The following is a 26,123-nucleotide window of genomic DNA, read 5'->3' on the forward strand; positions in this document are numbered from 1 at the left end:
ATGTCCCTTGACTTTGATAGTGGAGCTCTGCAAACTCAACATGAAGATGAAGACTATGACCCAGAGGATTATGCAAGAGAACAAGAGGTGAAAAAGAACAAATTACTTAATCTGAAGGCTTGTGTATCTAGCTTCTTTCCATTTTGCTCTGTTAAGTGATTAAAAACAAGAAAAGTTTAATGGTGTCTGGTAAGAACAAAACAGTGCAGACTGTGCTTTGCAAGAGTGGCATAAAAAGTAAAGAGATACTGAGATGCTGCATCTAAAGAGCCTTGAAATGGAGTGGCTGGAAGACTGTTACTCCTAGCCTATGCAGTAGATCAGATTCAAGAGGTTGTCACCCACATTTTGTATTTCTTTGCAGCTTTTTCACTTACTACAAATACTTAAAGCAACAGCTGTCTTTCACTTGAAAATTTGGTTAGCTTAGAAAAGAACGAGGAATCAGAATTTTAAAATTCTGATTATAAATTATATTAATTGTAGAAAAATATATTCAACTGTTTTGGATTTTGGGTTTTTTTTTGAGTGGAAATACTTTGGATGTTTCTGGTCGTCTTGTTCCATAAAGAAAATTGGCAAAATGTGTGTTTAACATAAATGTGCACAGTGGTTTCTTACAGTGTCGTAGGTCATATTCGTGTCAGCTAACCTCCCTAATAGATACTTCAGGGATCACTGTGTAGACTGTAGGTAATGTAAAGATAAATGTTCAAAAAAACCGTGTAGTAGAACAATAGTTGTTCAGCTTGCAAAGATGCTATTGCAAACACTGTAGGGAGTCTGGTGTCTGTTGTGCTTGTGCAGGAGAACAAGTAGTGAAATAATCATAGGGTTATTACATTGAGCATTGAGTGAGTGAGAGAGTGCATAAATAGGATTATAAGTTCAGAGTGTTGAGGGGGACATCTTTTCTATAAGGAGAGGCTGGGAGAGTTGGGACTGTTTAGCCTAAAGAAGAGAAGGTTCAGGGGGAATCAGATCAATGTGTATAAACACCAGAAGGGAGGATGTAAAGACAGTGGAGCCAGGCTCTTTCTAGTGGTTTCCAGTGACAGGATAAGAGGCAATGGGTACAAACAAAGCAGCCTCTTTGCAATAAGTTAGTAATAATCCTTGTAGGTCGTGTGTGTTTGAACTGAGGCAAGGTGAGCTTCACAAAGCTACATGTTGCAGATAGTTCAATGGGATGTGACTTCTAGCCTGCTAGAAGGCAGCTAAAACACAGACTCTGCTGTGTTCCCTGCTCAAGGCGTAATCCAAGACTTTCTGCATTAGTTTTAAGTTTTCTGCCACAGCAAACCAGGTGGGTTTTTTTCTTGAAAATGTGAGATCTACATGGTAGGAGAGTACTTTGGTACTAACTTAAGAATTGGGTAATCCTTACCCAGATCTGGAGGCCTGTGCTAGTTCTAGGCTGAGCTCAGTTTAAATATGAACTCTCATGATGATGTTTTGTGAACTGTGTATGTTCTGCTCTCTCTTGACTTTAAGTCTCCAAAGCAGTGCAAGACCAGAAAAATCTATGGTGCTTCAGGATGTCTTTGGTTGCAAGTAGGGCAAAGGAAAGGGGATCTTTAGTGAATGATGATGCCATGCCTTTCCTGCTTCTTGGAACTGAGATCTAATAAATCTAGAGAGTGTCCTAATGATAGGGGAACTTCTTCATGCCACTAGTGAATTTCTAGGAACAAATTTTTGGTGCTCTGTTGTTGTGTAGACATTTAGAAAAGTTGCCCATAAGTTCTTGCCTATTCTTTGATCTTAGAGAGTATCTAAAATAGCATCTGAGGAAACATGATGTCTTGAAGATAAAGTTTTTGTAGATGGTAGTCTTTGTTTTGGGTTGTTTTGTTTTGGGTGGTGTTTTTTTGTGTTTTTTTTTTTTAAACAGAGAAAAGCTACTAAGGTATTCAGCACGGGACAGCTAATGTTTCTGCTCTTATTAACACATGCTTTGAGAGTTTGGAGAAAAACAAGGCTAGGGTTCAGAAACTCTACATAACTCAGAATATATTGTGTAGTTCTCAAGTCACCTAATAAAAAGAGAGTGTATAACTTAGATCTACAGGAAGCCCAATATGTGGCCCCATATCAAAGCCTCTCTGAAAATTGGAAGAAGAGGTACATTCTATATGGGAATCATTACAGCAAGTAAGCTCAGGAGTGTTTCAGTTGTGGGGGTTTTCTTTTTGGCTTTTTTTTGTTGTTACACAACTATATTTTCCAAATTAGAAGTGGTGGTATTTTCCTCTGTTTGTATCCAGTTGATTGGTAACTTCATCTGAGCACACGAGCAGAATACTAATTATTGCAGTGATGACTTCTTGCAGCTAGTAACACTGGCTGGCAAGTTCATATCTGGATTTTGATCCAAACTCCTCAGAGCATGTTTGAATGCTCTCATGGTTTAGGGAGGGGAAACCTCGGCATGATTAGTTTGCAAATCATTCTTCAAAAGTGATCTGTCCTGGGGCACATCTATCTGGTGGCGTTTCCCTTACCTCTTTTTGGTGCAGCTCTTCTCTTAACAAGAGTTTACCAGAAAAATCATTAGGTTGCTACTTAAGTCTTCTGTGGTATAAGTCTCTGAATTATAAAGTTGTGAACTTTTCAATAGAGGAAGAAACCCAGTTTTTTGTGCGAGTGGCCTGTTCTACATGTCTCTGCCTCTTTGCACTGAACTTGCAGGCATTCTTACGAAAAACATAATGAATGTTGTTTGTTCTGTTTCAGTTGCAACAACTACTGACAGACCTTCCCCATGATATGCTGGAGGACAGTGGAGACCAGCTCTCCAGCTATTCAGACTGTAGCATTCATGAGACTGATGGGCAGTAAGGCATTTTGCTCCATTTTTTTATTTATGTTGTGCTTTTGAGAATAGAGCAAAATCTCAGCTGATGAGGTGTGTAAAAGCAATCCAAGTAAAAGGGAAGCTGCAGTGCAGTTTGCAGTATGGTTTGTGTTTCATGAGAAGCAAACTAGATGCCACTTAATTTAAAAAAGAGTTTGTTTTGTTTTTTCCTGAAGTTATGAGTACATACTAAGCTGCTTGTCTTTCTTCAGATCACATGAGCCTGGGAAGCATGATGGAAGGTGGAACGATCATCCATTGATAAGTGATCCTCAAAATGTAAGCTTGTATGAGTAATGATGTAATTATTAGGAACTGGTTGTTCGTAATAACATGCTAAATATTATTTAAATTTATTAGAGAAATACTTATGTAGGTGACATGTTTTGCTATTCATTTGAAGTATCTCTAACTTGAGGGCTGGTAAACCCAGAAAAAGGAGAGGGGGGAAGTCGTTTGAGAGAGCAATTCTAAACCTCTTATCCATTCATAGGGTTATGAACAAGGACAGAATCTGTATCCTGAACAATTCTTGTGTGACCAGCAAAACGATCATGTTGAAAAACTCGGAAAGAATTGGAATGGCCTACATAATGATGAAGAGAATAAACATATATATGATGTTAAAGGAGATTACTGTGACCAGAATAGTCAAGAGGATACTGATGATGTGTATCTTGGTAGAGATGAGTTTAATGCTCCAAGTTGCTACCAACAGAACAATGTGTATCATCTTCCTGAAAACTTCAGGCCATATACAAATGGCCGTAAACCAGAATTTAACAATCAGCAAAGTAAAATAATAAAATTTCCAGATGCTCCAAAGGAAAATCTTAAGGTATTTCAGAAGCTGATGCATTTTTCAGTCTCTTTTGGAAAATTTTCACAGGTTTTTAACTATTGGTTGTAAAATATCTAAATGCTTTCAGTCTGCTATTGTCAATTTAAACAGTGATGGGAGGCTTCTGTAGTTTATTTAAAACAATGAAATGTTAAATAACATGCACATATGAAAATCCAATTATGATTTTTTTTTAATATTTTTTCTTGCTCTTGTTGGCTAGGTAGAATTCCATGGGGTAGAATGAATGTGATTCAGTGAAGTGTGTGCTTACTGTAATGAAGTTGACACTTCACCACCCTCCGAAAGTGGAAGCTTTCATGAAAATTTCTATCACACTTAAATCATGTGCTGGATTGGAGCCTCAAAATTAGGAGCTACTAGAGCTCTTCTTAATGTCAGCTTCTAAAAGGAAAAATATTTCCATCAAGCAAGACTACAGCTGTAGTTCTAATTAATTTCCTCTTATGTATATATTGTCAAAACAGCAATTTCTTGCATCTGATGTTGTCAGTGGCCAATCGCCAGAGTCTTACAAAGTGACTTATAAACCATACCAAAATGGCATTCATCAACAAATTCCAGTAATCCAAGAAGGAACTAAAAGAAATGAAGTGTTTGAAGATTTGCAACATGAATTCTTGGGCAATGATGAAAGTAAGTGTTTGTTGTTTAGACTTGAAATAAAATTCTGTGAAAAGTCCACTGGAAATCAGCAACAGAAAATGCATTGATTCCAGTAGATTTTTAGTATGAGGACAACTAAAAGCGTATTGATGTCTATGATCTTTTATTTTGCTCTAAGCTTACATTGAATAGCCCTATTTATTTTTTTTCCCCACTTTATTTAGAAAGCAGCTCTTTGATCGGGGTATTTGAGTTTCAAGCTACTAAAAATGTAGCTTTGACTGGTGAGACTGTGAACGAAATGATTTCTGATGGCTTGATCTCAAGTCTTGCTGGCGTGTTATCTTGTTTGTAATATTGGAAAATAATGACTTGTTATACCTTAGGAAACATACTTTGCTTGATGCCATGTTGGGCTTTCCTGTTAAGTACACTTCAAATGACAGAACTACTTTGCTTGTTTGACATCTTGAAAATTTATAGCTGCCACAAAGGTTTACGTGCTGTGAATCCACAGCACATAACCCAGATAAATGTTTTTCTGTTAGGTTGAATTGCATTGGTAGTTCCTACAGTTCTTCAGCCATCACTGCCAAAGCAACTCAGGTGATATGAATCAAACATGGATTAAAAAATGACGCAATTTTGTGAACCAACAGTGAATTTGGCACTGTATGAAAGGTGTATCGTGGGGCAGGAATTACTTACGGTGTCCTTGCTTAGTTGACTGCTGACTTGTCTGCATGCTATTTGAAATTTGGCAGATTCTTCAGAAAATATGCAGATTCTTCAACTTCAAGTTCTAAATAAAGCAAGGGAAAGACAACTGGAAGAACTTAATGAAAAGCTAGAAGAGAGTGCACAGCAGATTAGATATTTGAGTCATCAGCTTTCAATGGTCACAGGTAAAATGTTTTGTACCGACTCTTAGGTTTTATTCATATCTAGCAACTTTTGTGTTCTGTAACTTTGAATTAGGTAGTGTCTTTGCAGGTATTAATCGTACTTATATGCTTGATTTGGGATTATATGGACCTAACCCTCTACCCCCAACATTGTTCTAAAGAAAACTCTCAGGATTGGTGCTTGACTGCATAACCATCTTAACTTTTACTACACTGTTGTCATTCACTTCAGTGGTCAATCTGTCCCAAACCAAGACAACTCTGGAGTCTTCATGTGCGAGGTATTAAAAATGTACAGAAAAGTGAGAAGTTTGCTAAAGTAGAGTGTTAAAGGTACAAAAAAAAAAAAAATCCCAAACCCTAATAGGAGAAGTGTATGTCTATGGAAAAGGCTTTTTTTTTTGTGCTGTCTGGTTTAACAAGCCATTGCCTGGACTGTATGTAGAGAGTAGCTCTTCCAAAAGAGTTGTGAGCTTAGAGAACTAAGAATATAATTTTTAGAATTGCAAAGGGAGCTGTCAACCATTTTGCTGTGTCTTGGTCATTCCTCCAGGGGAATGACTGTTTCTCCCTTTAAATGGTGTAAGGGATGATGCTTGTTCCTTGTGCTGACAGAATGGGGCTTGTTTCCACTAGGGCTCTGAAGACACAATATATCAGAGTGCTACCAGAGGGAGAACATGGTTACTGGATGGAGACTGACTGAATGTTTTTGTTCTGTCTTCTGCTCGTTGCCCACAGTATGAGATGGAGGGCTCATAGCAAATGGTTCTGTAGAGCAGGGATACTGAATAGCCGTGTTCCGTGAAGTTGTTGGGTGGCTGGCCATGTTTCTCATGCAATTATTATGTCTGTCTCTTAAGATGAAAAGGATGGTTTGGCTGTTAGTCTTCGTGAGTCTCAAAAACTCTATCAGAATGGAAAGGAACGTGAAGTGCATCTTGAAGGTCAAATAAAGGCCCTTGAAACTCAAATTCAGACTCTTACTACTAATGAGGAGCAGGTACTATAAATATTTTTAAACTTTATTGTGGAAGATCTCTATAGTTATATTTGTGGTGCATTTGCATCAAATGTAAGTGCTACTCTCTTGAAACACTCTTCATGATCATTGCAGAAGCTGAAGATATGATGAATGAATAGGATGCGTTGGTGGAAAATAGTTTGTATTAAGATCCAGGCATTATCTGAGGTCTTCTAGCAACTCTTGCACAAAAAAACCTGAACTGATATACAGAACATTGGAGCAAAAGTAAAATGTATGTAATGGAAAGCTACTCTTAATACTGTCCCTACAGATATTGAAGCAATCCAAAGTGACAGAGGTAGCCATGGAAAGCATGCAGAAGCAGCTGTTAGAACTTCAGCGATCAGATGCCCTTCAGAGAGCCAGAGAACAACACGAGACCGTTATTTCAGCACTCAAGCAGAAGTATGAAAAGCAAGTATTATCATTAGAGCAGAAACTTGATACTACAAAATCTGCACTCCAAGAGCAGGTGAGAAATCATATTAGGGCACTGAGTACAGTACTGGAGAGGATATAGATCTTCCATGTTTCCTAAACCGTACTTCTTGACCTGTCATTCTAATAACTTCTGGAAGCTGCTAAGCAAATGGAAAGGAAATTCTGTGTAAGTCTCAATATTACGAATCCCACGTGGTACGTTTTTATAAACAACTCCATGCAGTTGTGAACTCAAATTGTGAGTTTTTACATAGATGCAGAGGAGGGAAGAATTCATTGTCTTAATTTCTCTCCTGAGCTTTCATTCTGTGCACAATCTCTCTTTGAAAGAGTACTGGCAAATAAATCTGGGAAAGAAAAGAACTAATTAAGAAATTATGTGATATTCTTGCTGCAAGAAAAACTGTTTAATAAAACAGTCTATTGCAAGCTTTAGTCTCAAAATGATCCAGAATGACTAACCACTGAACAGTCGCTTTATTTTAGAACTACAGATTTAAAAGGGGGCAGAGGGAGAGGCTGGCTTTAAGATGGAGTTTGATCTGGATTGTGTCACATAATTATTGAGCTTATTAAAATTATCCTACCTGACACTTCGTAAGAGTCCATTACACTATTAGAAATATTCAAGCAATGTAGTGTAGGCAGGCCTTAATAAATTGTCCTTTTCTTTCACATAAAGGAAATAGAATTAAAGATCTTTAATTCTAGGTCTGTAATTCTTGTATCAACATAAACATGCATAAAAATAAATGGGTTGTATGTTTGAAAAAGTAACTAACACTTGCTTGTAAACAAGAATGCACTGCTAAATTTCTGTCGTAATACCACAGCAAAGACAACAAAGCTTATACAACTTTGTCTCTACTGCTAAAAAATTTGGTGGTTTTTTTATGGTAGTATGTTTGAGGTATTTAAAGAGAGGCCTCCTGTTCTTGAGAGAAAATGGAAAAGTCAAAAGGCTTATTGATGAGGTACTGTGCCTCCCAGATCTGTGTAGATAACTGTAAATAGTGCCATATGAAGGTCTACTTTGTATATCATGAGGAAAAAAACCTGCAGTTCCTCTCTTACAAAGCATTGGAACTTGGAGTTTGGCTTAAGCTCAGTTAAACTAAACTAAGCTCACGCTTAATATAAATAACATGAAACAATCTGAATAGCAGAACTGGGGCAGCGTAGGCCTTAAGTGAGTTCTAATATGATGGTTTACTTGCTTGCTTTTTCTGCAGTAGACTAAGTATATGTAATTAATTAAAAGGGATAATCTGACATGCTGAAAACTAACTGCTCTAGGAAATACGAAGTGGTGCACATCCATGTATGTTTACATATGAGTATACTTACTGTCTCCTAATGAAAACTTAACTTTGATGCTGTAAGAGATGACTTGATAACCAAGAATAACATTTGATCTGCGATTGATTTAGCTGGCCTCTGCCCCTGTGGGTATCTGACTGATTCTTATTCTCCTGTGTCTTGTATGTATTGACTCTTTCTATATCCAAAACTGTCCTAGATGGTTAGGTGTTTTAACATGAGTAAAAATAGTTTCTCTTTCTAGGAAGAGCTTTGCAAAAATCTAGGAGAGCATGTTAAGCAGCTTGAAAAAATGCTGGAGGAAACCAAATGTGAAAAAACCGAAATAATAAATCGACTGACAAGAAGCCTAGAAGAAAGCCAAAAGCAATGTGCAAATTTACTGCAAACAGGTCAGCCTTTTACTCGTACCTTATCTTTCTTTGCAGAAATAGCTCCATTTTTTTGAAGTATGAAACTGCACATCTGTGTTCCTATTGAAATGGAATCAGCATCAAGCTAAATGTGTACTAGACCATTTCCTATGCAGTACATTAATCAGATTTAAATTTAGTGAAGTCTAGACTGAAGTATAAAAATAAAAACCAAACACGCCCCCCAATATAAAACTATTTTTATATGCATCTTGTGCTGCGTATGTGTAAACTTAGTTTTGGACTACATAACAGCCTTTGGGAGCAAACTACTTATTTTTATGTTAGGCTTTGACTTGAATTGCCATTCTAAATCCAAATCTCAATGAGAAAAAAATTGTTTTTGTGGCTGGAGGCTGGTTCTTGGAAACTTATGTCTGTAGGAATAACACGTGAAATATTCTGCTCTTTGTGTATTCAACTTGCGCCTACCTTCACGCACTGAAGTCTTTTAATAGTAATGTAAGTCTTCTCATAGAATCCAAACATCTTAAACAAAATGTCTGTCTTCCTGGATGCAAATTTAAGGGCATGTTCTGTTTGAGAACTCTGTTAGTTTGGAACTAAAATCTCTCTAGAGAGTGCCTAAGTATCAGGACAGAGAAGCAGAAAAACCTTATTGGATCTGTATTATGTAGTAAATAAGTAATTATAAATGTGATAGGATATTTTAAAAGACTGCAACTGCCAATTGAAAAAACGCCATGATTTTTCTGTGCTATATTGATCAAATGCCTTAAAGCAGTAATAAATTGGGAAACTGATAAAGCTAAACTTTTCACCTGGGAAGGAGGGGAAGGTGGCCAGTTTTCCAAGGTGGTCCTGTTCCTGCTAAACTTCTGGCACAATTGCACAATGTCTTTTTTTGCTTCTGGTGAACTACACGGCAAGCAAACATTTGGCACATCTTGCTACTCATGGTATTTGTTTTAAAGCTACTATTAATAGTTCTGAAAAAAAAAAAATAAAGCCACTGTAGTTCCCAAACTTTAAAACAAACTGAAATTTAAATTGGAGACGTGGAGTAACCTTCATCTGCTCAATTCAGGCAGAAATACTCTTTACTTCATTATTTGTATTTTCTGTTAGTGAGCTCAAAGAAATAGAAACACAATAATGCCTATTAACAAAATCAACATTGCTATTTGTAACAGTCATCTCTTTCAGATTACATAGTCTTTCTTGCATATTTGTGACTTGCTCTCTCTCCCTTTTCTTTCCTGCAATAGGCTCGATGCAGGAGACAAATCAGTTACGGTTTCAATTGCAACAAGCTCAGTCTGCACACATGATAAGCAGCAACATGAACAAGGCTTTGCAGGTTAATTAATTTTATTAAATGTTTTACTATTTTGATTTTAGGGAGGTGGGCATTATAGCTAAGAGGTTGGTAGTTGAAATTCTTTATTTGTTGGGGAAACAAGCATGTCTCCTTTCAGTAAAGGACTACCCACTACTTCATCTCCCAGTGTTGCATCTTGGACTCCTTTTTTTTTTTTTTTTTTTTTTTTTCCCCTTAAATGAAACACAGCAGGGCATATGTATTGGCACAAATCCGATATCATACATTTATCTTACATGATGGAAAAAGAAGAATGTAAATTCTATTTCTTGGTAATCTTGTAACTTATTTAGGCTATAGGGATAATTGGAGATACTGTGTTCTGAAATTTGCCTTTTGACAGCAAAAGGGAATGCTAGATGGTCCTCTGTAAAATATGAGTGGAAGTCTGTGTTTCCAGTTAATTTCATATATTTGACATAATTTCCAAGTCAATAAACTTAAAAATCCAAGTAAGTACTAGCATAATAGGCTATTTTTCCAGTGATGTACTTTTCTGCTGTCATTCATTTTACTATACAACGGCAGCAGGAAAGAGGAAGTAACAGCAAAAGAAATAATACTTAACTTCATGTATGAACTGTAATAAGAACAATAGGGAATATTCTCTACTGTTCAGTGTATTTTAACTAATTTGTAGTTTTAACATATGCTTTGCTAGAAGTATCAAGAATGATAGTATAAATAAAATAAAACTAATGCTGGATGATTTGGGTAAATACAGCTAAATACAACTCTATTTAGAAAGAATAGCTTCATGTATTTGTTTTCTTTGAAAGAGTTATCGTGGCCCTGATGTGTTTCTCTGCACAGTGTAATTTTTTTTTTCTGTCTCTTCCTTTAAGGAAGAATTAATGGAACTGAAGGAAGAAATAGCTTTGTATGAATCTGCTGCCAAGCTTGGAGTATTTTTGAATGATGCAGGTGGAGAGCTGCATACAAACCCAGGTGATTCCTATGTAGATTTGGGAATTAAGAAAATCACTGGAAAGAAACCAAGGTTCTACAGGTATTGAGTGATACATTATTTTTTTTTTAATTATTTTCTAAAGAAAAATCTAAAATCCTCATGGAATTATAAAAGTGATGTGTAAAAGATAGTTCTTACTAGATCAACACAGGTTTTTTTTGGTAGGTGTTTGAAATACTGCTTGTATTGCCAGGTAATCTGGGAAACACTAAACTGGACTAATATCATAAATTGGATGCCTAATTGCTGCTTAACACATCTTCAGATTTTATAGGGACTATGTTGCAGTTCCTTGGATTGTATGGATTAAATGCATGGATGCCTTTTTGCTCTAATATTCCACATAGTTACTTAATGCTAAAGCTGTCTTTTAAAGCAATCAAATGAGTTGTCTCAAAATACCTCACATCATGTGAGAATTAATCTTTTGGGGAAACAGCTCAATGAACAAGTTTTCTGTATGTTAATTGCAACTTGATGAAAAAGCATATGACTTCTGTATTCATGTTCTCTCATTCTTATTACTATTACCTCTTAGACATCTGTATTTCTGGTAGCATTAGTTGCTCTTCTCTTTGCTACCACTACCTCTCACATAAATGGTTTTTGTCTTTTAAATACTGAACTGGTTATGTCTTCCCTGATAGCGCAATACAGAACAGAGACACGGATAAAGAGCTCTCTAAAGATGAAATTATTGTAGAATTAAAAGCTGAGCTGGAACGTTTATTGAGCAGTAATAAAATGAAGAGAAACCAGATTACTCAATTACAAAATGATCTTAAAGATTGCCAGAAGACGTTAGAGGAATACAAGCAGTTGTTGAAAGCAGAAAAAGCATCAAAAGAGTCAGAGGTTTGTTCTTTTACGCTTTTTTAAAAGTAAAGATGCACTGGATTCTAGTGAACAAAACCAACGTTTAAACTTATGAAAACGGACCAAAGAATTTACAGTTAAATATTCATAGCAACTAAGTAAATCTGTCTTTTGCTCTTAAGGAAAGTATTGTCATTTGGATGATACCTTGTTTTGTATCTGGTGAAAGGGAAACAATCTGAATAGCAGAACTTGGGCAGCATAGGCCTTATTTAGTGAATTCTAATGTGATGGCTTACTTGCTTGTTAGCACTTAATGGCCACTCTGCTTTTTTCAGAAGTAAATTCCATTGGATAAAGTAGGCTTTCTTTAGCCAAAAAGACCTAATTTCTCTGAGAAAGCTGATAGTATCATTAGGTTATACAAATGAAACATTGAACAGACTGCCTTCAGAGGACCTTCACTGTGTAATTTGAACAATAGGGAATCTCTTTGATATTGCATCTCTTTTCACACCGTTATTAACTTGCCTCTATAAATTGATCAGGCTTGTAACATCTGCTCTTGTAACCTATACATTGTGATCTGTATGTGGGACAGAAATATAATATGCTTGAGAAGTGTGTTCTCTGTTGGATGGTGGTAGTCATTCAGCTTGCAAACGCAATGTTGAGTGTGTGCTTCTTTAAACCTTAGTGATGCTGTGAGTTTCAAGAATTCATCAAGAATAACAGTGATACTGTTATATCTTGCACTGCAATAATTTCCTTTGGGTTTTTTTATTTTTTCTAAGTAAAATTTTTATTTGAGAGCTTGAACTTTTTTTAAAGCATCAACTTCTAAGTCATATGCATCTTGAAAGATATCTTAATTTTGTTTGTTTTTAGCCTGTCAAAAATCTGACTGATACTGTGGTAGCCAGTCCTTCGGTTTCTGATAATCTTAAGGAAGAAGTTCTGAGACTCAGAAAGGCTAATGAAACTTTGCTGCAAGAAGTTGAGGTGAGACAGAGATGCTGCTTATCACTACAAAAAAAAACACCACAAAAAAAACCCAGTGCTAAAACCTGCGATTAGAAATGGTTCTTTACAACCCATCTATTACTTGATCCTTGTTTGTCTAGAACCATACTTCGACTATTGAAGAACTGAAGGGAAATGAGGAAAAACTGAAAAGCTTAAATCAAGATCTCTGTTGTCAGATGAGAAAAATGGTTCAAGACTTTGATCAGGATAAACAAGAAGCCATTAACAGGTAAGTCTGTTAACTCTTTAGTTTCCACTTTTAGCCTGTGTGTATAATCGTGAACCAGCTCTCTGGCACTAGGGCAGGTCAGCATTAGAAAGCTAGTTTCTTAATAAGGAAAAATTGAACAGCATTTTAAAAGGCGGGGGGGGAAACCTAAGCAGTCTTTTTTTTTCTTTCTTGAAATCATAGGTGTGAAAGAACTTATCAGCAACATCATGAGGATACAAAAGCACGATTCGAAAAAGACCTGATGGAGAGGTATGCTGCAGAAAAGCAGCAGCTTATTCAAACTTACGAAGAGGCAATCTTGCAGTTAAAGTAAGACTTACCATTTTTTTTTTTTTCACTTTTACCATAACTTTCACATTTCCTGTCTAGCCTTTGGTGCTAGTTACACTTTTTTTTTTAAAGCAGACTTGCTGTCCTGTGAGTGTAAAGACTAATTGATAATAATCTGTCCTGTGAAGGGTGAACATAGAGGAGCTGAATAGAGAGATGACTTCAGTGAAGGAATGTTACATTGGTGTCTGTGGGGAGAAGGACACGTTGGAAGCTACTTTAAGGCAGAAATTTGAGCGAGAGCAGCAGCTGAAGGAAGAGAAGGTACTAATGGAAATACCTATAAACCATATAATTTCAGAACCGTTTCTAAGTTGTAATATCCATAAGTATATTTAACTTTGTAATTGTTTGCAGAAGATACTTGGAAGAGATGGAGCTATATCAGAAACCTAATACATGTGACCTATTTGGTTGTTAAATTAACCTGCTGTTCTGTCCTAGGGTTTAAAGTATTGCAAAAGTAACCCTTTCCAGTAGCTATTAGTTTTCACATAGTCAACTTTAATAATTTTGATTCTTGAGGACTGCTCAGTCAGTAGTGAGAGGTTTTACATTCATGAGACATTTTCCAAAAACCGGAATGACGAGTATCCTTCTCCCTATATAAAACTGATCTGAAAATACTGTGGGGTTTTTAAGTAATAATTAATTCAGACTGCTATATTGATTTAAAGCTTTGCTTTTCTGAAGGTATTGATGTGAAATGACTAAAGTAGGTCAACTGTCTTGATAAGCAAGTACAGTAAAGAGGTGCAGCTCAAAATATGCCTGGGTTAAAGATCCTTGATAAGAAAACTTTTATGTTAGAGCCATAGCCTATAATAACCTCTGATATCATGCCTTAAAACACCTCCTTTTGAGAGCTGAATCTCTTGTCCAGGTGTCATCAGTAAGATCAGTGCACAGGCTCTAGACAGTTAATCATGTGTCTCATGCATTCTCATCACTTTGTACCAGAGCGGTTTGCTGTGCCTTGGAGAATACTTTATTTTGAAATTTTCTTTTTTTTTTTTTTTTAGCTCAAAAAACAGCTACTAGAAGAAAAAGAAGACTCTCTTAACCTTCTGAGAACTGAGCTTGAAGAGAAACACAGGAGTTCTATGATGGCAGCAAAGAGGCAGTGGCTAGAAGAAAAAGAACAGCAGGTTGAAGAGGAGGTTGCATTAGCTAAAGCCCACTGGGAGAAGGAAGAAAAAGAGGTGTGGAACTTAAACCAGAGAGTTCAAAATTTTTTTTTTGTTGGTTGTTTATTTTCAGAAGGAGAACTTGTTTGTAGGTAGACTTATGCACTATCGTTCTGCCATTTGAAGTGGCTTTTAAGGATGTGTCTTTTTGGGAGCCTCTGAAGAAGTCAATAGGTATTACGTATGCTTAAGATTTTGGGGAAAAAAACAAACCCTAGACCTTGTAAAGTAACATGCAGAATGGCCTGAATGTCATAGCTGGTAGTATGCTGGAGTCTTCCACCCTGATACCTGGGTGAGTGGTTACACTTTCTATTGTTTCATTCAGCTATCATATAAAAGTCCTTTATCCTGTCCCATAGAAGAAAGCTGTGATGAGGAAGAAAAACAAACTCATTCTTTACCAAACTCTCTCTGCTCTGTGAGCATGGTTTTGATCTTCGTCTGTTAGGGAAGATTATTGCTGTAAAAAGAGTTTTGTTTGGTAAATACCAAAGAAATTCCAGTTATTTGGACATGGGGGAGATATTCTTAAAAAATACTCTTTTCCTAGAAGAAAAAGAATGGCAAAGTAGGCTGGAAGAAATGAGAAGAACTGTAGTTGAATGTAGTGACTGCAGCAGCCAAACTGACCAAGTAACAGTTGTGGATGAAGCTTCAACTAAAGAGTTAGAAGGGGTTGTTGAAGACCAGAGGCTACAGATCCAGAAGGCTTTGAAAGAAATTATGGCCTCTGAAGAGGCCTTTAAAGAATTTGAAATAGAACTAGAAAATAAATACTGTAAAAAAAAAAAAAAAAAAAAAAAAAAAAAATCTTGCCAGCCAGGTAACAAATAATTGTTCTGTCTGCCTGGTGTCTGTGAAACTTAGTGTTCTCTTCCACTCACTGTCTCAAGCTCAGTAGTCGATATTTGCTACATTAGAGAGAGATTTAAAAAAAAAAGTTCTGAAGAAGCTGTAGTATGTAGCTTTTTTTTTCTAGTTGTTAATTTTTCACACAGTTGGACAAGTTTTGCAGGGGTTTTGAACAGAGCTGAGCAGAATTAACTTAGTTTATACCATTTTGTTAAGAAAAATAAATTTAATGCTCATCATTTTGGTATGGATTTTGCATCACAAAATGCATCAGATGCTGCTGGTCTAATTCTTTTAATTTTTGTAAACATAGGCAATCCAAATTGAAGTCTGTTTTTTCACTGCTACATGAAGGTAATAATAAAAATGTGTTTGGTGGTGGTGACTGAAATAGGTGGGGTTTTTTTATCTGCTTATAGGTAGATGCAGCTTTAACCCAAGCTCGTGCCAGGTGGCTGCAAGAATTAACAGACCTCAAAGAGTACAAAGTAAATCTAAAGATAGAACAAGAAAAATGGGAAAAAGAACACAAAGAGACTGCAGCAAAGCAGGTAGCCTAAAATACTTGTATGTGTGTATTGATAAACAGTTCAGTCTTTCCTCAGTAATATATGGGATTTGGGATGAATGCAGCCATAGGTGGGGAATCGTTAAGGAAAGATGTCTCTAGTGTACTCTGGTTCTGATCCATTTTTTTTTTTTGCCTATATAGGGTTATATTTTTATTAAATAACTTGAAAATCCTTTCCAATGGATTGATAATGACCCAGTGTTGTATTTTATGTAGATATAAATGTATGTATATATTTATAATGACTGTGTTATATACTCACCAGTTAGCCCTAGTTCTCTCAGCTGCTGAGGAGAAATGGAAGAAAGAATATGAGAATACAGAAAAATCTGGACCAAGAATGAAAGAACTTGAAGAAAAGGTGATTTCTCTCAAGAAGGAATTGGACCTAAAGAAAGAAGAAATCCCTGCAACTATCAAAGCAGAACTAGCAAAAGCCCGTGTTCAGTGGAACAAAGAAAAGCAAGAAGAAATCCTGCAGATACAAGAGCAAAATGAAAGAGACTACAGATCATTCTTAGATGATCATAGAAACAGAATTAAAGAGGTACTTGCAACAGCAAAGGAGGATCTTGCGAAGCAGAGGAGTGATCTCTCCATTCAGAAAGAGGCAGAAATTAAGGTGTTACTTGACCAAAAGCAGCGAGAATGGGAGGCTCAGGAAACAAAGAGACTGCAAGATGAAATAAACCGGTATGAGGAGAAGACTCTGGTTGAGCTGGAGTACTTGTTGAGTGAAATTCATGAAGAGCTAGTCAAATGCATACATAGTAAACATTCTTGGAAGGATAAGTGTTTTGATGGTCGTGTTCCATTAGGCCATAAGCGTGAAGACAAACTGAAGGTTTGCTTACAAAAGGCCTACAGAACCACAGTTTACACAATTCTGGAAAAGAAAGAGCGAGAATGGAAAGAGGTAATATTTCTGTAAACTATAACTGCCAGCCAGAAAAGGGCTTTGAGAAGTCATTCATACCTGTTTTCTCCCAATATAAAATATCTATGTAATCCTGAGAATCCAACATTTGAATTAATTGATAACAACAGTCCTTTAAAACTGTAAAAGAGGGCTAAATCTACCATTAGCAAGTGAAAAGGGAAAGGATAGGTGTAGCTTTGACACTTTCAGTCTTGAAAGAAGAGAAAGTCAGGTTAGGAGTGTTACTCTTTAATGGCAGGATTCATAAATTAAGGAGATGAATCCACCATCTTAAGTGTGGGAGCCTGACCTGTTGAAAGTGACCTCTTAGGTGGGTTCAGTCATTAAGGCCCACCTTAGATTTCTGCATAGCTGCTTGCTGCTGCTTTTTTTTTTTTTTTTTTTTTGAGAAATGTAGCTGTCTGTAGTAGTGATTGGATAGTGATCTTGGATCATGTTACTCTTTCCCCTCCACCCACCTCTTCTGATACAAATAAAGATGAAAACAGTAAGTCCTTTTTGCAAATTATCTGGAGTAGAACTGAGTAATTAACGAACTGATCTATCTCGGGAATAATAGTCTTAACTTTATTGTGGCATTAGGAAATCCTTTTCAATGTGCCTACCCAAATGAGGAAAGACATCCTACACTCTTCTAGAGGAGTTTGGGGCTAAGGACAACTCTGTCCAAAAACTTCTGTTGCTTCTGTTTTGGCAGATTGCTCTTTTTGCAGTATTTATGCTTGTAGTAAGTTTTTGATTATGGGGAGCATCCCACCAGAAATGCCACTGCCACCCAGCCTTTAGCAGCTGGGGAATTAGCAAAGAATAAGACAGAGAAAGAAACTGTCTTGTTTTTCAAGAGAAGATGGCAACAGGGGGAAATTTGAATGAAGTGATTTCTCATGACAACGTTGCCCAGGTTTTTTAGTGGTAATATGTTTCTGTTCAGGAAGTGATCCTTTAAAGTTTACTTTCCATGAGATATTTCATGATGGTAAAGGGAATTGGAAGTTTTTTTTCCCTATGCCTGATGGGTCTTCTGTAGTAGATATGAATGTCTCGTGATAAACTGTTTTTAATATGCCTTTGAACTTCAAAATGTTGATTGGCTTGAACCACTTTATTCAGTGAAGTCTTAGTAATTTCTTAGTAATGTCTTCTCTTGTGCTACAATAATAGCAATAAACAAAGGAGTTACATTTTTCTAGATTACTTTCCTGTCCCTCTGCTCCCCATATTTGTGCAGAAATTCTAAATGGGTCCAATCCCTTTTTCTGCTGTATATGCCTTTTTAAAAAAAAGAAGTTAGCTTCAGCTGTTCAAAGACAATGCATAGTTCTGCAACGTCAAGGGCTACTGATGTTTCCAAAATAAAGTTCAAGATAGCCAGGTGCTGCTGTTGCAGTGAATTGCACCAAGTAAAACTTCTATATGCTAGAAAACACATTTTCCTCCCAATTTGAGCTGCAATCTACAGTTCTGTTAGAGGTTTAAAGCACCTGCGTTACAATTACTAAAGCTACTTGGTGGCCAGCATTACTTGTTTTATGCATAGCGTATTATGTACCTACTTTAGGACAGTGTGGAACACTTTTTTTTGCCATGTGTTGGGTTTTCAGGAAGTGTTTTTCAATTGCAGAAATATGAAGAGCTACTGAGTAATGTAAATAAAGAAGCATACTCTTGCCTGCAACATGGTGGAGAAACTGGGGACATGGCAAGACCTCCTGTGTACAATGTCGGACACCAAGCAGAAGCACAAAGGAGGCTAAGACAACAGCCACCCTTGCAGGAAACTGGAACAGACAAAGGTATTGTTTTGTTTTTAATCTGGCAAAATGTGTATCATCCAATTAAGCTTGTTAGTAGCAGTCTTTAATAGTCAATGTCTTATTGATGACTAATGCAAAGTTAGTTAATTAGTGGATATTCGGGTGACAGAGGAAGACGCAGTTGTTCTGACTGTAAGGTTGCTTAATGTTGCATTATCTTGTACTACATTGAAGTCACAAACTATGTAACAGATGGTACTGGTCTTCAGCTTACTGATTTAATGCTAGACTTTGAGGTTTAATTTTATTAAATTCTAGTAGTTTTCAGCTTTTTAAAGCCATTCTTCAGGAGTAAAGAAATAGCTGCCATATCTGCTGTTGGTGTAAATACTCTTTGGGGGTTGTGGACATGAACACTAATACCTCTGGTGTTTAACAGCTCTTAAGTAAGCCAGTGTTGATCATGATGAGCAGGTTATGGTCTAAACTATGTCTTGTAAATGGTAATACTAAATCAAAGCTTTGAAGATTGAATTATACTATGTATTCTTGACATTAGACAAGACAGGGAATTCTGCATTCATGTAAAAGATATTGTTGTGTCAGGAATTATACTTTACTTGGCACAGTAGTTTTTTTCTGATTCTTTTGATCAAGAACGCAGTTGAAAAAATGTAACTCCCTGGGTGATGTTTCTCTCTTTTTCACACACCCTCCCCCCCACTTCCTTCCCTCCTGCCCCCTGTATATACTTTAGCACTTTAGCTCTTCCTAAAGCTGTCATGTGTACTATGGCAAAGCTAGAGCCAGTGTAGCTGGGGAAAAACTTCATGGGAGGCACAGAAGTCTCTCTGGGGCTTTCTGTTTAGTTTGAGTTCTTATGCAACTGAAAAACATAAAGCAAGAAAACCCAAGAGAGACTTTGGCTTTGTGCCTATAGTGTGGCTTAAATTCCTTTAACACCAAAATAACAAACCATCTATAAAACACAAAACAATACAAGCAGTGCAGCTCTTCTGTCTCTAGAGCTCCCTGTCCTGGCCATAGGGAGCAGCCGTTGCTCTCCTGGAAGTAGCCCAGTCTTTGTGAATTTCTTAACTTAACTAGACTCAGCCGCGTGTGAGGCTTCCCAGCTGGGAGAAGCTCCTTCAGCTCACTCCAAAAGACCGTGCTTGGTGGTTAGTTTTTTTCCCTTTCAAAAAAAATAAAATTTGACCTACAAGTCTCGTGTCAGTGACTGATAAATCATTATTTGACAGAACGAGAGGGAATGGCTTCAAGCTCCAACAGGGTAGGTTTAGACTGAACATTAGGAAAGAATTTTTCACAGAAAGAGTGGTCGGGCATTGGAATAGGCTGCCCAGGGAGGTGGTTGAGTCACCATCCCTGGATGTGTTTAAGAGACGTTTAGATGTGGTGTTGGGGGATATGGTATAGGGGAGAACTTTGTAGTGTAGGGTAGATGGTTGGACTCAATGATCCCAAGGGTCTCTTCCAACCTAGATGATTATATGATTATTGATGCAAGAGCATTGAGACTGTGGAGGCTCAACAGCTTGATAGATCCTGCTGCACCTTCTGTAACAGGGTTCCAGCTTCTTGTGATTATTTTAATTAGACTAATTTGTTATATGCTTTCCAGTAAGAGACTAAGTAGAGCACTGGAAATACTGAGGTTGGGCCTGGTTCTTTTTTTGGTCCCATGATTGATGGATAACTTGTAGCAATTACTGTTGCAGGTCAGAAATGTACAAAAAGGAACCTTGGGTCTCAAGATGTTTTTTGTTGTGAATGCTGCTGCCAGGAGCTTGAAAAAAGAGACACTGTGTGCCAGGACTTAAAAAAAAGAGCTGGAGATAGCCCACAGACATCTTCAGCTTGCTGTAAAGGAGCATGAAGCCAAGTCAGAGCAAATCCAAGGTTAGGTTTGTTAGTCACCTAAAGACAACTTGGAATTGCTCTGCCTTGCTGGCTGCATGAATCTTTCATCTGTTGCATCATTTAGTTCTCAGTGGATGGAATGGATGTGTGTACATATTTAAAAAAACAAACAGACAATCCCCTTAAAAAAATAAAACAAACCAACCAAACAAAAAAACCCACAACAAACTGACCTGTCTTGCCCAAGAAACCCCCCTTTTGCCCTTTGGATTAAAACATACTTACTGCTTTAGTACTCTTTGTGTGTATCAGGAAAAGAGTAGAGGAAAACTGAACATGTGGCAGATGTTCTTTGGATATGTGTACATGGGGATACTGTTGCCCATGAAGGTTATACAGATAATGCATGCCTGTGTACTGACACACGTATGCTTATAGATCCATATAAGCTGGCGAGGATTTTAGCTGTCTTCTTTAGAGCTGTACTGCTACTATGCACATATATTCCCACTATGAGCAGATGAGTAATGAGCAGAGTGCCCCCAAATGTTAATTGGTTCCTCTTGGCACAGCAGTAGTAAGCCATTGAGCACAGTTTCCTTGTACCTTCCTGCAGTTAACAATAGTTTGAAGCTGTAATTCTGTGGTTTTTGTTTCTTTTTTTTTTTTTGTAAACTTTGAAGTAGGTTGTATTTACTGCCTTTGCCTTTTAAATCAAGATTTTCTTTTTCTTTTGTCACTTTGAAATGACAAATGCAGAATAGATGACTGAGAAGAGGTCTCCAGTTCTTTAAATATTTTTCCTATATGATGGCTGTCTCTACCAATGATAGACATGAAATATCCACTGTTTTTGGAAAAGTCACTGAAAGGAAAGCTTCTACCTGCAGTATGGAAATAAGACTCTTGTAAAGCTACTTGTGATGGAAAAAGATGGTGCAAAGCAACTTACTTGAGATTCCTCTATTTTGGGAGACTGCTTCTGATTAATTAGTGGTGGTATCCAGTACTCCTGTTTAATACAAAGCCCACTAGCTGTGGGGTAGTGTTGTTTTGTTGTAACTATCTTCTCTATGCTGTCTGACATCTTATTTTTGGCATTCTCAATATCCGTATCACCTTCTGTGAACAGACTGATAGTGCCTTGTGGTAAAACTTCACTGAGACTTGGCCATCGATTTAGTCAATTATCTATCTGACTTGATATCGATGCCTGCAACAGCATCCCCAATAAATGCATCATGTACATCTGTCATCCTTTCAGGATAGTAGACTCCATCCTTTATTGCTTTGTTTAACTTGGTAGAAGTCTCTGGCCACAGTAAAATCTGGGCTATTGAGCGTTAAGTGTTTTTGGCATATCAAACCCCTTTGCCGTACCTGTAACTGCTCCTATTGGGTCTCCCTTTATGGGGAGGCCTTTATGTAAGCTTTCCCCTCAGAGAAAGTCTTATTGATTCTTCTATCTCTGATAGCAACAAGAATTCCTTTAGTCTAGGTTTATTTCTGAGAGAATTTGTTGGAGGAATGCCTGTTCTGCTTCATTCCTGTGCTCAAGAGCTTTTTCTTTCCATCTTGAGCATACTGTACCATACGGAGCATAGTTCCCATTGAGCTGGTATCTGAGGAACTCTATCCCCTCAGTCAGCTGTATTGAAGTCAGTAGAGGCCTTTGTTTTAAGGAGCAGAACAAAGAGAATTATGTTTTCTCTGAAGGAAAGCATGTTGCTGATTGAATAAAAGGATTATTCTCCCTGCAGTGTTTTAATCAGTTGAAGCTGTACACAGTAGTGTTCAGGGTATTTTTTTTTTTTTTAGGCTCTCCTTAGAGCATGGCAGGAATTGGACTTCCTGAACGTCCTGGTTCAGGAGAGGTCTCAAACTGCATCCTCAGGATCAGTAACTCTGTAGAATTGTTTGAGCATGCCTCAGTGAAAGGTCACTGTGACCACTGTAGGCGGGCTTGGTAAATGGTCAGCTTGGAGAGAGCAAATGTGAGGTAGTAGGTTGTACCAAGTGACTAGATACTCTTGCTTGCCCATTTTTTAAAATAATAATTTGCTTAGATTAGATAACTAATAAATAGGTTTTAAGGCTCTTTAACATTGAGGAGGTGACCCGCAGGTGGCCTGTCTGTATGCCACAATCAACAGTCTTCAGTATCAGCTTGAAGACCTACACTTTGGGCTTTTTCAGCTCCACTGTCTTCTCATTCTCTGTGGTGGCTTATTGCAATTTTTGTATCCTTCTTAGAAGCATTGAGCAGAGATCAGCATGGAAGTCCAGTCTTTCTCTGTAATACTGGCTTCTGGTTATTAAAAACCAAAACAAACCCACAACAAAACCGAACCAAACCCAACCAAGTTCTATCCTTTATCTCTCCACCTCACAGAAGGCACAATTACTAACCTACAAACTAATGATTCTTTCCCGATGTTTGTCAAAACAACCCTCGTTATTTTTTTTTCCCCCTGTCCTTTCTCTACATGTACACTTGATATATCTGAAGTTTTGCCTCCAGCATAGTGTTAGGAATGACATATGAAGGCTTTAAGCTTATTTAATTACTGTATGAGTTTACTTTTATATTTGGGCTTTGCTGAAGTGTGTTGTGATTGATTCCTGTGTGCTTGTTACTGCAACAAATGTAGCTGTATGTCTATTGATTATGCTTTGTGGCATTGAGCTCTTATACTAGAGACAGCAGTTTGTCTAGTAACTTCTGTGCAACTTAACTTGAATTTAGAGAAGTGCAGCGAATTATGGTTTGTTTGGTTTTTTAAATAGAAAACGAGAAGGTTCTAGAAGCTCTCATTGCAGAAAACTCTGAGATGAAGAGTAAACTGAAAGACCTAGGAACACCACCAAGGTATTTAAAAACATCTAAACAATCTAATTATTTTTGTAAGATATAAGCTGCTTTTCTTGTGCAGTGTGAATTATGTGCATTTCAGGTCACTGTCAAAGGGAGGCGTCTCAAAACCTTGTACATCCTGTGACTCTGTGAAAGGGCTGGAAGAAATGCGTGCTCAGTACATTAAAGCTGTGAGCAAGATTAAGTGTAAGTACTAAAGCCTTAGCTAAAAAGTGGGGAGGGCAAAATAATTTACTTTGTTGCTTCCTCCTCCTTCAGCCAACTTGCACAGAAATCTGACAGCCAAATTGCATGAGCAGTACACTTTTCCGTCTTACTAGAGTGAATGTGAGAAATGGAATTGTCACCATAATCTTGGACAAGATAAACTGTGACGGGTGAAGCCTTGTTATGCCATCCTTGCTTTGTTGCACTGTATTACGTCTTTTAAAGTGGTAAAAGCAACCTTCTGGCTGAGGAAAGAGGGTTAAGTGTTGCACCATGTCTTATTTGGGTGCAACAGATCCCCAAATGCCAGCTGTACTGCCATCAAAGAATTCCTAGACCTGCATTTTACCAGCCAACATTCCTCCCAAATCTCTGCACCTAGTGTTTTCTAATGCTGCTGAAGATGCAGAACTGGACAACTGAATTCCTCTTTCATGCTTCATATTGACCTGCTCTGGTCTTCAGTGGCATTTATCCAGTAGGCAATGCTTGGCACCAGGATTTGGGTGGAATGTTGGCAGGTAAATCCAGGTAAACTCGCTGACTTGCTCCGGGACTGCTAGATGATACCAGTTTGTGATGGTGGTTTTTTTCCCCCTCTGGTTGAAAACTGGTACTAATGAAGCCTGTTCGTAGGTGATATGCTTTGTTATATCCGTGAAAGTAAGGAGCGAGCTGCTGAAATGATTAAAGCAGAGGTTTTAAGAGAGCGCCAAGAGACAGCACGGAAAATGCGCAAATACTATTTGACATGCCTTCAACAACTACTTACTGATAATGGGAAACATGAAGGGTAAGTTCAAGTATGTTTGGAAATTACTTTTGAAAGAGGTGTGTACATGTTGGTCTGGTGTTTGCCCACCTCGGAGGAAACAGTGTCTGACCTAAAGTCCTGCTAGTCTGCTCAGGTTGGCATGAGGTGACTGCTCAGCAGCCTGCCGTGCTGTCTTCTCAGTATTCTTTGACTCTTGCTAACATTACCTTGAAGTAAGGTGCAGAATTGAAAAGGAATTAATTACCCTTAAACTTGAAATTTTTTTTTTTCATGTTCTGCAATTCTTGGCAGAGCTGAAAAGAAAATAATGTATGCTGCCAGTAAGCTTGCTACAATGGCTAAAGGACTTGAAACACCTCTTCGACACATTCCCCAAAGCAAGTCTACCCGCTCAGGTATGTTGGACTCTATAATTGTTTTCTTCTTGATCATATTGATTTAATGCATGTAGTAATGAAAATGCAGATGGAAAGTGAAGCACTATTTATTTATAAGCTTGCTAATGGAAATGTAAATGTAAGCTGCATATTTTGACAATGCCTGCAATTCTTTAGTTAAAAAACAAACAAGCAGGAGAATATAGTTTTTCTTCCAGCATTAACATTTCCTTCAATTAATGTATTTTCTTCCTCTCCTAGCTCTGCTATTAAATTCTGATCTACCACCTGGAGTTGAGTACTCAAAAAGAGATCATATGCTTCAGACTAGGTCAAACCATATGGAAAGCAAATTATGTGGCGAAAGCATTACCGAAAAAGCCAATGGTAAAGTTGTTCAGAAACGTGTACCACATGACTTGAGACAGCAGTTTGATGCGGTGCGGACTGAAACTCGACATACGCTTTATGAAACAGTGACTTCAAATATTCAGAACGGGAACAATTCTAAAAATCTGGATGGTGCTTCAAGAGATGCTCTGCCAGAGTTTTATCCAAATGAAGATGGAAGAAGAGAAAAATATGGCCCCACTGTAAATGTAGACAAAGGACTCCTGTGTGCTGGTAGTAATATAGGACATCATAATGCTCCTCCATCTACTTGTCAAGTAACATTAGAAAATATGCATACACCCAATTTTACAAATGGCCATATTATCTCTGGGCCAACTCATCATATACTTAAGAGCAAGAATGAAAGAATGGTCTTGAAAGAGGATAAACGTGTCCAGTCACGTGGAAAATGGAAAAGTAGATCCAAAAGAACTCAGGAATTTGATTGTCAAGAAACTCCAGAAAGGGATGACGGAAGCTGCAGTGAATGGAGTTCTGTGAATGGAAGCCTGCATCTGGATCATAGCAATATGCCTGTCTTTTATCCTGAACAAAAACCCAGTACTAATGTCCAAGCACAGACTGCATCCTGTGAAGAGGTTCCTCACATCAGGTCATTTTCGCCTGCAAATGAAAATGTTACTTCTTGGAGAGATTTTCCTAATGACAATGGCAAGATTCTCAGCACAAAAAGCAGCACTAAAGTTTACAGTAGAGGCCACCTGATAACAAACCCAGAGCATACTTCATTCCTCAACTCTGAGAAATCAAATTCTCCTGTCACACAACTCAATGTATCACCAGATTCAAAAGTAGGAAAATGCTGCAACAAATGCTTGGAAAAAAATGGTGTGGGATCCTCAGTCTCTTCAGCAAGATAGTGGGTTTGGCAGTCCACTTTCTAACTTGAACCAATACCTGCGATTCCTTGTTTGAAGGAAAAAAGGTGACTTGACAGTTAAATAAAAGTGTGAGGACTGGGGCAAACCTATTCTACTGTGTCCATTTCACGATCCATTTTGCACAATTTGAGTGTTACATGAAGAAATTCCATAAAGTTACTTGAAATATTAATGCAGACTTTTGTTTACCTTTGGAATAACACTTTCATAATTGTTCATAGTGTACTATATACAAATTTATTAAATAGTATCTATTTTT

General features: G+C 37.5%; 1 protein-coding gene across 1 annotated transcript; it reads left to right on the top strand.

Moving 5' to 3' along the window:
* Positions 1 to 26,123, top strand: CEP152 (centrosomal protein 152). The gene is given in 29 exon segments (XM_074155646.1): positions 1 to 87; positions 2,737 to 2,837; positions 3,070 to 3,136; positions 3,351 to 3,695; positions 4,187 to 4,355; positions 5,090 to 5,230; positions 6,094 to 6,233; positions 6,529 to 6,729; positions 8,263 to 8,410; positions 9,661 to 9,752; positions 10,619 to 10,782; positions 11,391 to 11,598; positions 12,448 to 12,561; positions 12,684 to 12,814; positions 12,998 to 13,126; positions 13,276 to 13,411; positions 14,170 to 14,392; positions 14,891 to 15,117; positions 15,119 to 15,160; positions 15,609 to 15,740; positions 16,026 to 16,676; positions 18,322 to 18,493; positions 20,194 to 20,294; positions 20,296 to 20,374; positions 23,123 to 23,204; positions 23,290 to 23,396; positions 24,054 to 24,210; positions 24,484 to 24,587; positions 24,831 to 26,123. Coding segments are annotated over 29 exon segments (5,463 nt in total). The 3' UTR covers positions 25,844 to 26,123.

Source organism: Numenius arquata, chromosome 11 (genome assembly GCF_964106895.1).
Source record: "Numenius arquata chromosome 11, bNumArq3.hap1.1, whole genome shotgun sequence".
Taxonomy (NCBI): Eukaryota; Metazoa; Chordata; class Aves; order Charadriiformes; family Scolopacidae; genus Numenius; species Numenius arquata.